General features: G+C 37.5%; 1 protein-coding gene across 3 annotated transcripts in view; it reads left to right on the top strand.

The window, feature by feature from the left end:
• The window catches only part of slc38a3b (solute carrier family 38 member 3b), a 42,096-nt gene extending 27,484 nt beyond the window's left edge, over nucleotides 1-14,612 (top strand). For all 3 annotated transcript variants that reach the window (XM_053228656.1, XM_026917064.3, XM_026917047.3), the window contains 12 exons: nucleotides 40-113; nucleotides 230-322; nucleotides 1,606-1,687; nucleotides 5,437-5,519; nucleotides 7,367-7,425; nucleotides 8,047-8,214; nucleotides 8,308-8,387; nucleotides 8,687-8,787; nucleotides 10,192-10,316; nucleotides 10,517-10,661; nucleotides 11,275-11,378; nucleotides 11,739-14,612. In XM_053228656.1, the coding sequence (XP_053084631.1) occupies nucleotides 40-113; nucleotides 230-322; nucleotides 1,606-1,687; nucleotides 5,437-5,519; nucleotides 7,367-7,425; nucleotides 8,047-8,214; nucleotides 8,308-8,387; nucleotides 8,687-8,787; nucleotides 10,192-10,316; nucleotides 10,517-10,661; nucleotides 11,275-11,378; nucleotides 11,739-11,843 (1,219 nt within the window). In that variant the 3' untranslated portion in view covers nucleotides 11,844-14,612. The remainder of the gene's footprint in view (nucleotides 1-39; nucleotides 114-229; nucleotides 323-1,605; nucleotides 1,688-5,436; nucleotides 5,520-7,366; nucleotides 7,426-8,046; nucleotides 8,215-8,307; nucleotides 8,388-8,686; nucleotides 8,788-10,191; nucleotides 10,317-10,516; nucleotides 10,662-11,274; nucleotides 11,379-11,738) is intronic.
• The last annotated feature ends 1,337 nt before the right edge of the window (nucleotides 14,613-15,949 follow it).

Below are 15,949 nucleotides of genomic sequence, written 5' to 3'. Positions count from 1 at the left end.
ATAAAAGGTGCTGGGTTTTCATAAATGTTTTCTGGCCAGGTTCCTTCTCACGGCAGTTGCTGTTCTTTCATCCTACTCCATTCACCTCTTGCTAAAAGCCTCCGGTGTTGTGGGTACGTTCATACCTGTTTCTATAACTGTAATCTTTTGATCCTGTAATTACCCACTAATCATTTTGGGGTTGATTAAATATTCAGAGTTTATTTTCATATTCTGACAATGCTTCCAGGAATCAGAGCCTATGAGCAGCTGGGTTTCCGGGCTTTCGGGACACCTGGCAAAATGGCAGCTGGAATTGCTATAACACTGCAGAACATCGGCGGTGAGAACAGACTCATACATTGGATTGTTCAGTGTAACTAAATTCTGTGTTGTGCATTTGAGATTTCTTTATATTATTCATCCATATTATGCATATGTGGAGAATGTATCAGGAAACATGGAACGATTCATTTCTTTAAAAAAGGACAGGATTTTTTACACTAAACTTTGTATTGAAAATCATAACTCGTCAAGAGCCGTGATTACATCGGCATTTAATTGTTAAAGGCTTGCATGCAATACTTAATAATGTGCAAAAAAAATGCGCAAGCTGATTTACTAAAAGGGTCTACAATGCATTGTGTTTTCCAAATGAGGAAAACATCAAGTCAGTTTTTAATGTTAGCCTTAATGAATATGCAGATTATGTTGATTAACATGCACAATGATTTACTAAACCAGAAAGTCACTTTGGGAAAGGTGACTATGTGTGCAAAATAATATGTCCAAAGGCCAGGTATTAAATTTGCCAATGCCTGTTTCTGCCAAAATTGAACAAAATTGCACCTTTCACTTAGTCTTGACAATGAGAAAGTTTACTGAAATTCTGTCTTTAATTGCCATTATACTTGAGACACAGTTATGCATGTGTGTGATGCTTTTCAGTTTATTCTTCCAGGAGATCTCTTTGAGACCACTGACTATTGAGAACAATGCAAAAATGCCAGTTCCATGTTTTTCCTCTCACTACTTTGCACTTGACATCATTTATGCAATTCTTTGTAAATCCTCTGAAGCATGCCCACTACCTGCACACAAAATTTCAGACTGCACATGCAAATTCATACTACTTGATTAGGGCCTGGGTCACCATTATTGGAAAAAGGAACAGAAACAGGGGACAGAAAATGCAGATAAATGATTTCATTAGAAGTATTAGAAGGAGATTTGCTACCACTTGGGAGAAATCACCATCTGTACAATTTTTATAAATTAAGCTATCAGTCAGATTAGCTGATTATTACTCTGTAATCTTTCCCTTTAAGGCTTTCCTTTTTGCTGGGTTTTTGCTTCCTTTTGCATTCCATTTCCCTCCCTCTCCCAGCCTTAAATTTCTAACCATCCCAGAGTCTCTATGTTAATGACATCATGCCTGCTGTTGACGATCAATACAAATCATGTACATGTAGCATAATTCGTTTAAGAGCACGTATGCTTCTTTACTTAGCCAGTGCATCCGTTCAGGAACTCATCCATTTTAAAAAAAGTTCTTTATGGCAATATTGTGTAGAAAAGAGGAATGGCATATTCCAAACTCTGACCTGTTTGTTTTATACTTCACAGCTATGTCCAGCTACCTGTTCATTGTTAAATCCGAGTTTCCTCTGGTCATCCAGGCCTTCTTGAGGGTAGACGCCAACTCTGGGTAAGTGATTGGCAAGTCTTGATTGAGGTTGGGTTAAAGTAATATGTCTGTGAACACGCAGTAGCCAAGTCAAGGTGACTGGAACTTGTGGTGTAATGGTGGAACATCCTTAAGGTACCTTGACTAAAATATTTAAAGTAAAAACAGAAAAATAGAAATAACACCTTATATGTGGTGTGTGTATGGCGTGGCTGTCCAATTCTGCTCCAAGCCTATAGAATCTAAATCTAATCCCAGTGTAGTCTGACATGCTCTTCTAGTGTTTCAGGCTCATCCGTGATTAGCATGTGTTCCTCATGTACACAGACATGTCAGTTCTAAACACTGCTCAGTTTAAGAAATATGTACACTATATGGTCTAAAGTGTGTGGACACCTGACCATACAAAGACATTCTTTACCGTTGTGTGCTTCCAACTTTGTGGCAACAGTTTGAGGAAGGCCCACATATGGATGTGATGATCAGGTGTCCACTAACTTTTGGCCATATAGTGTATATCCACAATGCTGAAATAGTTCCCTAAGGTCTATTAATGACATATGTCCGAGTCATGAGTAAATTCCCAATTCTGCATGTTATCTAGCAAGTTGTTCTAATCTTAAGTGCTTGTTATGTAAGATGTGAGATTTTTATTTTTATTCAGTGAAGGATCTACAGTACTTACTACCATCGTTTTGCCCTTGGTACTGCTAAGGGTAAATATGTGTGATCTGTCATGGCCTCACTCAAAAAGCTCGACACGTAGTACAAAGAGGAGGTGTGGCAGCAATATTGAACTGGAATTGGACAGTTATTTGAAGCTCAGCACCTGATTGGCACCTTCCCGCCACTCCTCTGTCCCACTCCTGATGGCAACGACCATAACAGCGGCTGCCGTCATAGCATTATCATGACTTAGAAGTGTGCCCGATTCCTCCCCTTTGTCTTTTTTTTTCCAAGCTAAAATCAGATGCTGTCCTGAAGCTGTAGTCAGCTGCTTTCCCTCTGTTTACTTCCATGTTTGGCATCTTAACCAAGCATGCTAGCATGGATCATGTGAGGACAACGACTGTCCCTCAAAAACAGAATGAAATTTATGTAGTTTATATTTTCTATGATGTTTGATATGACACTATGAGGGTAGCATTTTATTCCACATAGCATATCCTTATCCGGCCTGTACTTCACATGACCTCTGTTTAATTTTTAGAACATCATGAGCCCAATAACTCTTTTGTTTTAAATATATTTAAATATAATAAACAATTAGGTGTCACATTTATTTTTATGAGCTTGCAGAGATGTGGTAGTACTCGAAGTTTATATGGTATACTTTACAGGAGATACTATTAAGCAGTCTGTAAAAATGATTTACCTCCAGGATTTTGTTTTATATCTACACAAAGCTGCACACAGACCACCATTAAACCGTCATTAACGCACATTAAATGGCTTTCTAAAGACTTGCCCTAGATTTATAGTGGCATAGTGGATAATATAGGGATTAAGGATGTGTGAGACATGAAGTAGCTCAGTGCTGTTAAATACTCCTCCTGAACCAAAAGAGATAGTAATCAAGATGTTTTTCAAGCTTTCTAACATCATTTGTTATGTTTGTCCTAGCATACGTGTACGGTGTACTTGATTCGATTTAGAATAACAAACATTACCCGTGGATTTTCGACAGGACAGACAACATTTCCAGGAACAGCATGTTGTCACAGTTACAGTCAGTGACCACAGTTCCAGTGTGTAGTCAGAGATTCGTTGCATGTGATGCAGCTGTGATTTAATATTTAAGACACTGTTTATACGGATTCTTTACAATTGGAACAAATATTTGCCTAGCGTAAGTTTGAAGGGCGTGATACAGCATTGGTGTTCAAAACAGACATAGATATTAAACACGTAAACCCTGCGCATGACACAAAGCTAAAATCGGTTTCTTATTTGCAGCTTCTTATTAGAATTTGCTTTTTCTTTTTCTTTCTTTTTTTTAATCCATCTGGCATTGAACTGGCCAGTCATACCTCTTTCTACTTTTGTTTTCATTGTTAGTACAAATTGTTCTTGTTTGAACAATTTTCACCTCAGAAGGGCTTATATTATGTTATTGATCACTGTTGAGAAGATAAAACGTCAATGGCCACCAAAATTTAACCACAACCTGAAATTAAAAAAGACTTCCTAAAGTAGGATTATTGGTCTTCAGTCTGGCGCTAAGCCTTCTTCACCCTTAAGTATTATAATGTGTTATATAAAATGCCTAATTTCTTATATATGTGACTGTCTCCCTCTACTCTCCATGCCTTTACTCACCATTTGAGTGGTGCTATTTTTAGCTTACAGTACCATACAGTATCGGGCTGTAACTATAACTGATATAACTCTGTTTTCATGTCTTTGGGGAGAGATTTTTGGCCTCCTGACTCCTGATTGGTCAGTGCTATGTGCCTCTAATATGTAGTTTCAGAACATATTAAATGAATACATATTTGACTTTAGCACTAAGAATCTAAATTTTTGGTGTTTAGTGACTTGGTGTTGTGTGTGTCTTTTTGTGTGTGTGTGTGTGTTTTCCCACATTTTTATTTCTTTTTTTTTTTTTAATACACCTGGTATTGATATCAAAGTACATTTTTTTTACACTATTGTGACAACCCTATATAGAGAACTATAGTATAATGGTCAAAGAATATTTTGCAAAAACACTGTGATGATACAGTTTAGCAGCTATGATATGATTAGGTATGAACGATATGCATGGTAGAGTAATATAATGGTCTTTCCTTTCCCTTGGTCCAACTAAAATGCTGTATTATCATATATATTGTATTTCATATTATTGTATTATCATAACGACTCTGTCAGTGTCTTTCTAGTTTCTGTCAGTCAGGTGTTTTTGTGTTACTGAGGATGATCTGTACATGGACACATGCACTATTGCATGCTAATCATATAATTATATTATATGATTTTTACATGTTGACATATTGTTTTTTGATGTGCTTGTGTGTCATTTTCCTGCCCTGAGAGCACAAAGTTGGAGGGCAGCCTAGCTACAGGAATGGCTGAAAATAGATCCGTCTCCTACAAGGTCTGCACCGAACACATGGTGCAACTCCAAATCCCCTTGCAGAGTGATTGTGTATCTGTATGCTGGAGGTTACTCAAGGTCTCTGGTGGACATGACGGCCATGTTTTAGTCGCCAGCAGGCCAAATTTGTCCTCCGCCTGTCTCGTTTACAGTAACAACGTTAAACCGGAACATAAATCATCAGCACTGCATAATGAGATTTTCTGTCATCTGACCCAGTTTTGCTCTAGTTAAACAGTTGAAGGTGTGTGGCCATGTGCTTGACTGGGGAATCTATGAGATTTATTTTTTATTTTTTATTTTTTGCACCGTGGCCATGTGCTTGACTGGGGAATCTATGAGATTTATTTTTTATTTTTTTGCACCGTTCCTATAAGCATGAAAATTGCTCACATTGCTATTGTACATTGATAGGACATTAAACACCAATCCTGAGCTGTCAAAAAAACCTAAAATGGAAAATAAAGCAGAACCGTGATCGTGATAGTCCAACAGTTAAGGTTCTCCATTAGTGACCTGCAATTCAAACCCCATCACTGCCAAAGAGCCACAGTTGAGTCCTTGAGCAAAAGACTTCTAATTCTCAAATGCTGAGCTATATACACAGCATAAGATGAGCTCAAACTGAAAATGTATAGTTTTTGTAACTTCTTTCTTTTTCTGTCTACTTTAGAGAGTGGTATCTGAATGGCAACTACCTGGTGGTTCTGGTCTCTATAACTGTGATTCTGCCTTTGGCCCTCATGAAGCAGCTCGGTGAGTGAAGCCTTTTATTTTCTGCGCTGATCACTCTTTCTCAAAGTCAGTATACATCTTTCGAACGCTTTAAGCTTTTTTCTCTACATACACCGAACATACACCGATCAGCCATAACATTAAAACCACTGACAGGTGAAGTGAATAACATTGATTATTTCATTACAATGGCACCTGTCAGGGGGTGGGATATAAAAAAGCCTGTCCTCTTTTTATATATATTCTTAATTAAATAGCTTGTCTTAATTGTCTTCATTTATGGATTTATGTTGGCTTGCCTTATTTTTTTCCTCATCTTTATTATTTCTTTAATAAATGCCATTAATATGAAACAGTGTGGTTTTACGAAAGTATAATTAAATTTGTGTGTGTTACTAATATATACACCCATCAGCCATGACAGTAAAACCACTGACAGGTGAAGTGAATTAACATTGATAATAGGCAGCAAGCGAACAGTCAGTTCTCAAAGTTGATGTGTTGGAAGCAAGAAAAATGGGTAAGTGTAAGGATCTGAGCAACTTTGACAAGGGCCAAATTGTGATGGCTAGATGATTGGGTCAGAGCATCTCCAAAATGGCAGGTCTTGTGGGGTGTTCCCGGTATGCAGTGTTTAGTACCTATCAAAAGTTTTCCAAGGAAGGACAACCGGTGAACCGGCAACAAGGTCATGGGCACTGAACAAACGAGTCCGATCCATGGAGGCCTCACCTCTTACAACTTACAGGACTTAAAGGCTCTGCTGCTAACATCTCGGTGCCAGATACCACAGCACACGTTCAGAGATTTTGTGGAGTCCATGCCTCGATGGGTCAGAACTGTTTTGGTGGCACAAGGGGGACCTACACAGTATTAGGCAGATGGTTTCCATGTTATGGCTGATTGGTGTATTAATAGTAACAGAAAAGAAGTATTGGCATACTAGCACTGTTCAACTGTATTGTCCCTGCTAGTTTGTATTAATTATTATTTATATTAACTTTTAGGCAATGTATTTCATTAATACAGACTTTACAATGGTTTAGTTTTTTTTTTTTCATCTTTTAAATGTTAGAGTTAATTGATGTGCAACAGCTGTGAAAAAAGTTATTTCCTGTTGTCACATGCTTTATAGCAACGATAAACAGTCAGCAGCTTGTCATGTTACAGAGAAACCTGAAGACTCAATGGTCCTGTGGTGGAAAACTTACTGACTGTTACAAAGCCCTGACACTCGAGACTCCTTCCATAAATGTTACATAAATGTCCTTACAGAAAGCATCACCATAGCAGTGATGAAACGTTTGTTATATCTTATTTGTTAACTCGCATTTTTAATCAGTTTATTGTTAGCCTTAGATGATGTGGAGCATCCACCATACAAATCCCTGTGAATAATCTGTTCCTATAGAAACGATAATAAGAGACATTAGAACAAGTGCATTAATCTAAACCTGTTATTTTGAAATACAGCGGGAATTACTCTCAGAGCTGCTGTTGTAGAAAAATAATCAACACCTCCTGATCAATCAGATTTGAGAATTCAACAGCGTAGTGGTATAACGAAGAATGATATAGCTTCGGTTAAGTTAGGAAGTGTGTTAGCAAAACATAAACGCTTGAAATTTTTCAAATAAAATTCTGGACATTGTGCATGTGTTTATTGCCACTGCTTTAGCTATTTATTTGATATAGCTATATAGGTTTTGGACGCACATTAATGATGAATGTTGGTTCTTACTAAAAAATAGCACCTAGGATAAAGTGTTCTCATTGATCTCTTCTATAAATTGGGGAACAGTTATGAAAATCCTGCTCAGTCTGTGATGGTGCTACACTGACATGCCTCCGTGTTTTTTACCCGTCAGGTTACCTTGGTTACACCAGTGGCTTCTCTCTCAGTTGCATGGTTTTCTTCCTCATTGCGGTATGTAGATGCTCAGTTGCTCTCAGCACTTATATATAAGGTTGTCACCTGTATCGTGTCTCTTAATATGGATTTGGTTAATACTTTTTCTTATTAAATAAGATATCATATAACTTCCGTCCTAAACTGCACAATTACTGTATTGTTAAAATGTAATCGTATTTACAATAATTATTTGACATCAAAGTTTTTTTTTTAAAGTTGTGTAATACTGCACAATATTTTTCAGCAGTACTTTTTTTTAACCCCTGTTTTTTTAATGCCTGTTGCTTTTAGTTATTTTTAGAAAAAGTAAAAGTGGCATTGTTTTGGCATTATTGAGTAATAGACCATTTAGAAATCTGGATTTGTTTTATAATTTATGCATGAAATGGTTTAAAAAAATCCACCAACACTCAGAGCAGCAGCATATACATTACTATGCCTTTATGTCAGTATCACTGCTGTGGTAAGAATGGTCCATCATCCAGATAATATCTGGTCCACATTGGTCCTTTGGTGGTCCAGTTGGAAACTTCTGAAAAATGACAAAATCATATCTAAACTTTAAAATATACAGAAACTGAATGGAGCTTTCCTGATGCAACTTTCACAGAGCATGTCGCTTCTCTCTCACTTCAGGTCATCTATAAGAAATTCCACATCCCTTGCCCATTCGAGGAGTTCTCTGCTAATAGTACAGCCGTCCACCTGCTCACAACCGATTTGCCATTGACTGATAGTCACCATGATGGACATGTGGTGGACGATGCACACTGCTCTCCCCGTATGTTCACAATCAACTCTCAGGTACCGTTTGCTGTTGTGTAGTGGCACTTTAATAATTCGAATTTGGACAGAACAAGAAAGATAACGAGTCAAATTGTTTTACCCTTGTCCTAGACGGCATACACCATCCCAATTCTTGCCTTTGCCTTTGTGTGTCACCCTGAAGTGCTGCCCATCTACACTGAGCTGCGCAAGTGAGTTCTTTATCTCTCTAGCTATCTATCAATCGGGGTAGAGTGGTGATTGAACATGCAACCTTCATGCAATCAGTAGCCCAAAGCCTTAACCACTGAGCCTCCAACTGCACAACTGTCATATATCCCATAAGTCATATTCATTAGTGTAAAATCAATTTAAGTTTGCTGACATATTCACTTTTCATGCTTTATTCTGTTTTATCTGTACCATTAACACAGCTCTGTCTGATAATGGTTAGCAAGAACAAGTTGATCATGCAGGTTTTTAAGTGTAAATTATCTTTCGGTCATTTCAGCCCATCTAAAAAGAAAATGCAGCAGGTATCCAACATCTCCATCTTCATCATGTACGTCATGTACTTCCTCGCGGCCCTGTTTGGCTATCTGACCTTCTACGGTGAGGCACATTTGACCTTATTCAAGTCAAGTCAAGTAAAGTGGAGTTTATTGTCATTTCAGCCATATACAAGTACACAGTGAAACGAAACAACATTTCTCCAGGACCAAGGTGCCACATAAGACAACACAGAACAACACAGAACTACGGGGGCTACATAAATTACATAAATTAAACGTAAAGTGCACAAGCGCAAACATGTGCAGACAGCACAAGACAGAACAGACAGTACATAACTATGACGCCGACCAGTACACAGTCCTGTTGAAAGTGATAAAGTGACAGTAGTGCAAATATTACAGCTGAGGTAGTGTAAACAGTGTAAACATAGAAGTAGCAGCAATAATAAAACATGTGCAAAACATGTGCAGTGCATGTGCATAGAGGATGTTCCGTTGTGTGTATATATATGTATGTATGTATGCGTGAGTTCCTTTGGACCAGTTCAGTTGTGTGTGTATATATGTGTGTGTGTGTATATGTATGTGTGTGTGTGTGTGTGTGTGTGTGTGTGTTCCTTCCCTCTGAGATATTAGCGCACAGTAGACAACTGCTACATTTTTTTATCTAACAATCTTACCCTAAGGTTAACAAACTGAACACATGAACTGAATGAATGAATTGTTAATAATAGAATAGAGACCACTTAGCAAATGAAATAATTCTAGTCTGATCTAATTATTATTCCCTCATTATGTAAGGAATAACCTAATAATAAATAATCAATCAGTAATCAATAATGGTGTGATGTGTCGCGAAGTCCCAAAGTGTTTTATTCCTCTTATACCACAGCAATTTGCCAAAGATAACAAGTTCTGTGTATGACAGAATGACATGTCATGCTTTTAATCTGTTAATAGATGTATTTAATTTTGTCAGTCATCCGCAAAACAAGTTTATTCTCATTATCAGTTACATTATAGCAAGTATAAACAGCCTCTATTTTTTCTCCTATCTTGAAGATAATGCCTTCTTACTTGACCGTTACAAAGCACTCACACTGAAGACTCCTTCTGTAAATGTTACATAAACGTCTCCATATTGAAATCTTCATCATGTCAATGATTATGCTTATATTTTTGTTTGATTTTCAGATCATTAATTATTAGCCTTAGATTACATGGAGCGTCCACCATACAAGTCCCTTTGAATGAGCCGTTACTATAGAAACGATAATGTATTAACAGGTTAGAGGGAATTAATATAAGGTTGTGATTTGAACTATTGTCAGAGCCGTGCTGTTGTAGAAAATTAATCAACATCTGACCAATCAGAATCAAGAATTCAACAGCCCTGTGGTATAAGCATTCTCATTCTCTAGGATTTATAGTCGTTAAAGTGCCTTTCAAGACTGAACCTAACATAGTTGCTTGCATTTTTCCATGTGGTGTGCTCTTCTTGCAGAAAACGTGGAGGCCGAGCTGCTGCACACCTACAGCAAGATTGAACCCTACGACACTCTGATCCTGTGTGTGCGATTGGCTGTGCTCACAGCTGTCACGCTGACTGTGCCAATTGTGCTGTTCCCGGTGAGTATACACACGTCATCTCCCGAACACACTCGGGTCATTTAGCTTCATCTGCACACAAAATCTGTCTAGAGCTTAGACGGTGCTTTGTTTCTGGCAACGAGTGAAAGTGCTGGTGCATGTTGGGTATTGTTTACAGTCTTTACTTTTACTCTTAATTTTAATCTTGTTTTCTTCCTTCGTGATTATGCACACACCAGGTGCGCAGGGCCATTCAGCAGATGATCTTCCCCAACAAGACGTTCAGTTGGATCCGTCATATCATCATCGCCATCACCCTCCTCACCCTCATCAACATGCTTGTCATCTTTGCACCGAACATCCTCGGCATCTTCGGAATTATCGGTGGGTGTTTCAGTCGCTACAGAAGCGTGATGTCTGATCCACGTGGTTAGCCGAAGTCCAGATAGAGCAAGCTGCTAATAAACTGACTGGTTTATACGCTTTACAGCAGTTTATTTTATGCAGCCACACAAAACGTGGATTTTTTTTCTTGTACTGCACTGTATGCTTTTTAAACTTCGCTCTGTGTGTGCTGTTGATAGTCAAGTTGGTTCTGTTTGGCCTGTTACTGGCCTTGAGGATGAAAGAGATGTTAAGTCAATATTTTCTCTGTCACTCCATATAAAAATGAGCCGTGTGTCAGGGCACAAAGGATTGCGTTCAGTAAGCGTTCCTGATATTGCACTGAAAAGAGAACTGTGCATGTAGCCCTGGAATATGTAGGCTTAATATATTTATATAACAGTTAAAATTGGTGTTGTCTACAATACAATTTTTTCCTATATCCTTCTGTAAGTTCTTTTTTTTTAGTACATTTGAGCCTTTGAAATTCAGACATATTACTAAAATTCTTTAAACCTGATGTCTCGTGATTGAGTTCTGCATGTGTTCATGTAAAAAAAAAAAATACACGCACATATCCTGCTTATCTTCTGTTGTCCTTTTCCTTTTTCAGGTGCTACTTCTGCTCCCTGCCTCATCTTCATCTTCCCTGCTGTCTTTTATATCCGCATTGTCCCCAGAGATGATGAGCCCATGCTCTCCACACCCAAAATCCTGGTGAGCTGCTTTTCAGACATCAGTCTGAAGAACATGTGATTTTGAAACAAGAGTTAGGATTCACTGTTTCTTAGGAACCCCTGATCTTTGCTTTAGTCACATTTCTAAATCCATTTCTAGTTTTCTAGTTATGTAAATAATCACAGTGTGGAGTTAAAAAGCTTGCAGATTAGATAAATGTTAGCATACGAGCTTAGACAAACTTGGTTAGATGACTTGTGGCATTACTGTCTTTATTGTTATCAGTGTTATAGCGGCAGAGGAATTTGACTGGCATGCAAACTAATTTTTTTTAGCTAAACAGCTTATGAAAATCTCTCTCTCTCTCTCTCTCTCTCTCTCTCTCTCTCGCTTTCTCAGGCTGCCTGTTTTGCTGGTTTGGGTGTACTGTTTATGACTATGAGTTTGAGCTTTATCATCATCGACTGGACTACTGGAAGCAGCAATTCTGCTGGTGGCCACTAGAGGACAGTTCAAGTTTGTGTGTGTGTGTATGTGTGTGTGATAAGGGGAGTGTATTGAAAAAAATTACTGTTATATAGCAGGTTGAGCGAGGCTCAACTGAAGCACATTTTTGTATATTTCATTTTTTTTTTTGTTTTTAGTGTAGCTCTCTGTTCCAGCACCAAACACACCTGAACCAGGTGATCAACACAGTTAAAATAAAACCAAACAAAAAAACAACAACAGGGAAGCTAAAATAGAAATGAACATTTTAGTGGATGAGGGCTCATAAGGACAGGCATGGGAACCTATGGGGTTCAGGGTGCATTAGATTCCCGAGAATCTAAAAAACAAGCAGGCTAATTGCCTTGAATTGCTATTTGAGAGAAACTTGCCATGGCTCTGAACCTTCAGGCTTCAGTCTCGGATAATTCAGTATTATTTTTTTAAGGCATCCTCACCTGCCTTTCAGAATGCTCTGCTCTTGTTTTTCTTCATGCTTTCTCCATCTGCTTTCAGTTTTCATTTTATTCAGATCTACAGCTAGTTCTGTATAAAACAACGTTTTGTAATGCTTCATACAGTAGCATAGATAATAATAATAATAATAATAATAATAATAATAATAATTTGATTTGTACTTTTTTATGAAGTCACCCATAGGAGTGACGTGTTATAGAAAATTTAGAAGCTTTAGTATAGAAATGTTAGTTCTGTTTTGGAGAATGAAGGATTGGATAAAGTCACATGTTGGAAGCTGCAGGCTGTTCTCCAAGAGACAGAATATTCATTTGTAGTAGCTTTGGATCTAACTGTAGTCATGTTTCTGAGCATTCCTTTCCTTCATGCTCTCAAGTGTTAGCATTGAATCTACGAGGAGTGTATGCATGTGTGTTTATATAGACCAATATCATCAGCTGCTGTTAGAGAAACAGGACCGTGGTGCTGAAGTCATCTTAAATATATCACACTGGAACTTGTACTGTTCCTCTTAAAGTACAAAAGTTCCTTCTGTATCTGCGAAGAGCACAATACGGGGCGACAGATTGGAGATTCACACACACACAAACAATAAGTTAAGAAATATTTATTATGATGTATGAAATATTTTTTAAGTCATTGGGTGAGTTTTTGAACCACAAACGTCTGTAGATTGTATTTAACCATATAATTATTTTCAGTATTCAAATGAAATAAGTGATTTATGGAGAAGGTTTAAAAAGAGGTAGCTTGTAAATATTGTGAAGATCATAAATGAAGCTATACACATGAATTTTGACAGAATACGACTTGTAGGAATAACTTGTTTGTGTATTTTATATGGATTAAACAAAACCTCCTCTTTTCTTCCTGTGCCTGTGCTGTTTTGAGGTGTTTAATGTGACTTGTGCCTTAAGGATATTCTCAGTAAAGGAGAGTCTTTGAGTGTTACGTGATTGTTAGTAGTTGTGGAACCTGAACTGAAATGTACTTGGTGTCTATGGGCCTTTCTGTGCTGGAGCAGCAACAATGACTGTTCATATACGCGGTGTTTAATATCCGTAGTGTCAGTCACAGATGCCATTCGGAACGGTTCTGTTTAAACCTGTGTGTGAAATTTAAAACAAAATATAAAAGCATTATACTTCTAGGTGTTGGAAATGAAGAAGAATGGCTTCAGAGTCAGTTGCCATCACCTTCATCCAACACCAGGAACACTGCTTAAGTGACAAACTGACATCTGTTGTTAGGAAAAAAACATCTTTTTTGCGCATAGATCTTAATGAAAAGAATAATATTTTGACTCCTTGCTGATGAGAATGGCTAACGGGTTGAGATTTTTCATTACTGTCCGTACTCTGACTTGAAATCTTTGAAAACTGGGTTGTTTCATTGAAAACAGCATTCAAAGATTCGTGCAAGATATTTAAAGATTATCATCGCCAACAGGGTGATCAAGACTATGCTATGAAAAACAGACGAATGGCTGTAGCTATATTTCCATACAAATGCTTTTACGCGAAGTGGTAAAATTTGCAAAATTGGTTTCAATGGTATTAAATCATTTTATGCTTGCGTGATGTGAGGGAAAATGGTTAAGAAGAACTTAGATATAAGTTTTGGAAAGGCACTCACTGAATAAACAATACAGCTGTGATATACAGTACGGTGTGTAAGATAATGATGAATGACCAGGATAATTTTGTCAGTTAATGTTCTTATTTTTTTTTAAATCCAATATTACAATTACAAACTTTACAAAACTACAAATGTTCCCAACACAGCTCTTGAATATTGGCATTGTTCTCTGTTGTGTTAACTTGTTCACAGGATGTACTTGTAAAAGTAGTAAAAGTGATTTACAGACGTGATTTACAGAGTTTATGGAAACAGTTTATTTCGACTAATTTACATCACTTAGTTTTCGTGTAATATTGAAAGACAGTGTGGCTATTGTTAATGTGTTTGGCCTATTTTATCTGTTCTTGGGGTCCTTTTTCTATACACTGTAAATCTGTTCTTTTGTTCATCTAACCAAGCACTGCTAATGCTCATCAGGAAGCCTGAGCTCATACCAAAGGATCTTAAACATCCAGAGTTTTCAATGTGTTAGAAAGCCACTCTATACAATTATCCCATTGTTACTTATGATGATGTTAAATGAATCCATGATTATTCCCTTTTTGTGACTACGTGGTGGTAATACACAACTGTAAACACCCCTTCTGTTTATGCCTGTCAAGCTTGTATAGTGTAAATAGCAGAACTGGTTTTAGTTTACCAATAAAGAAAAATATTTAGTTGTTTCTAGCCCATGGCTGTGTTTTTTTTTTTTTTTTTTTTTTTTTTTTTGCATGTAGGTTTTATATTTCTTCCTGGAAATACCGCAGAGGGACATTTAAGATATTTGATCCTTTTCTATTGAGATATAGGAGACACCTGAAAATGCTAAAATATAAAAAAAAAAATAAAAAAAAAAAGGGGGGGGGGGGGGGGGGGGGGGGCGAATATGACCTGGATACTTTCTTATGCATGTGCACACACATGCCAAGACCTTCAACAAAGTGACTGTATTTGATAAAAATATGATTGTCAATGGTCATCATTTCTCTGGAATTTTCTTGCCTGGCGTATCTGCTCTGGTTTTGAATGACAGGACCTTGGTGGGTATCCAGTATTTATAGAAACACAGTTAAATATGCAAGTAGAGTTCTGTTTCACCCAGCAGCTGTGCATGACCACAGATTTTAGTGGGGCAGGATAATATAACCTCAAACAAAATTTAGCCGAGAGGCTATCTCACTTGACTTATGATATAGTGAATTTTTAGAGTAACCCTGTAATAGTCAGTTGAAAGTAGACAACATAAAATCATCCAGCATACTGTCTAGCAGCTCATCTTGAGTGGTTTTAGATGTACCTTTGTTCAACTGTGTTCGTGCAGCAGGTATGTTTTCTATTGCCAGCAAGGCTTACGTTGAAGAGCTAATATCATTAACCAGGCTTTTCAGGTTTCAGCTTAATTTACAGCTCAACTGCATCTCAAAAACCACACAAAAGACAAGAAACTAGCCCAAAAATTTGGCCATTGGAAAAGGGAAACAATTTAAGTGCGCTGTATGCACTTACACTTTGTGAAATTTTTTTATATTTAAAACTAGCCCAGCCTGGCAACCCCATTAACTGTTCTGTTCTGTTCTTCTCCTCCTACACTGAAAAAATTGAATAATTTAATAGAGCAAGCATGGGGCAGTGTAGTCCCTGCTCCAGTACAATAATAACTCTATGGAAGCTAAATGGGACAATAAGTACACTAACCCACAATTTTACAGCATCTAAAAAGGCAAATCAAAGGAACATTGGTTATATCTGTCAAATAGATACAAACATTTTAAAAATGTTTATCACTTGAAAGAGGTAATTAGTCTTTCAACATATTTTAAAATGCATGGAGTTGTGAATAAGGACTTAGATTAACATAAGATTAACATTTGCTGAATGGCAGATGTAAATCCACTTGCTCCTGTGGACGAGCCGCCTCTGATTTGACCTCTCCCAACTGCCAGGGGCAGTGAATATCACCTGAATAACATGTCACAACCTCATGAGGAACTGGCCCACATTCCACTGCCTGGAAAGGTGTTTGG

This window comes from Pangasianodon hypophthalmus, chromosome 2 (assembly GCF_027358585.1).
Source record: "Pangasianodon hypophthalmus isolate fPanHyp1 chromosome 2, fPanHyp1.pri, whole genome shotgun sequence".
Lineage (NCBI taxonomy): Eukaryota > Metazoa > Chordata > Actinopteri > Siluriformes > Pangasiidae > Pangasianodon > Pangasianodon hypophthalmus.
The sequence above is the reverse complement of the archived record's forward strand: the minus strand, read 5'-3'. Positions and strand labels throughout refer to the sequence as shown.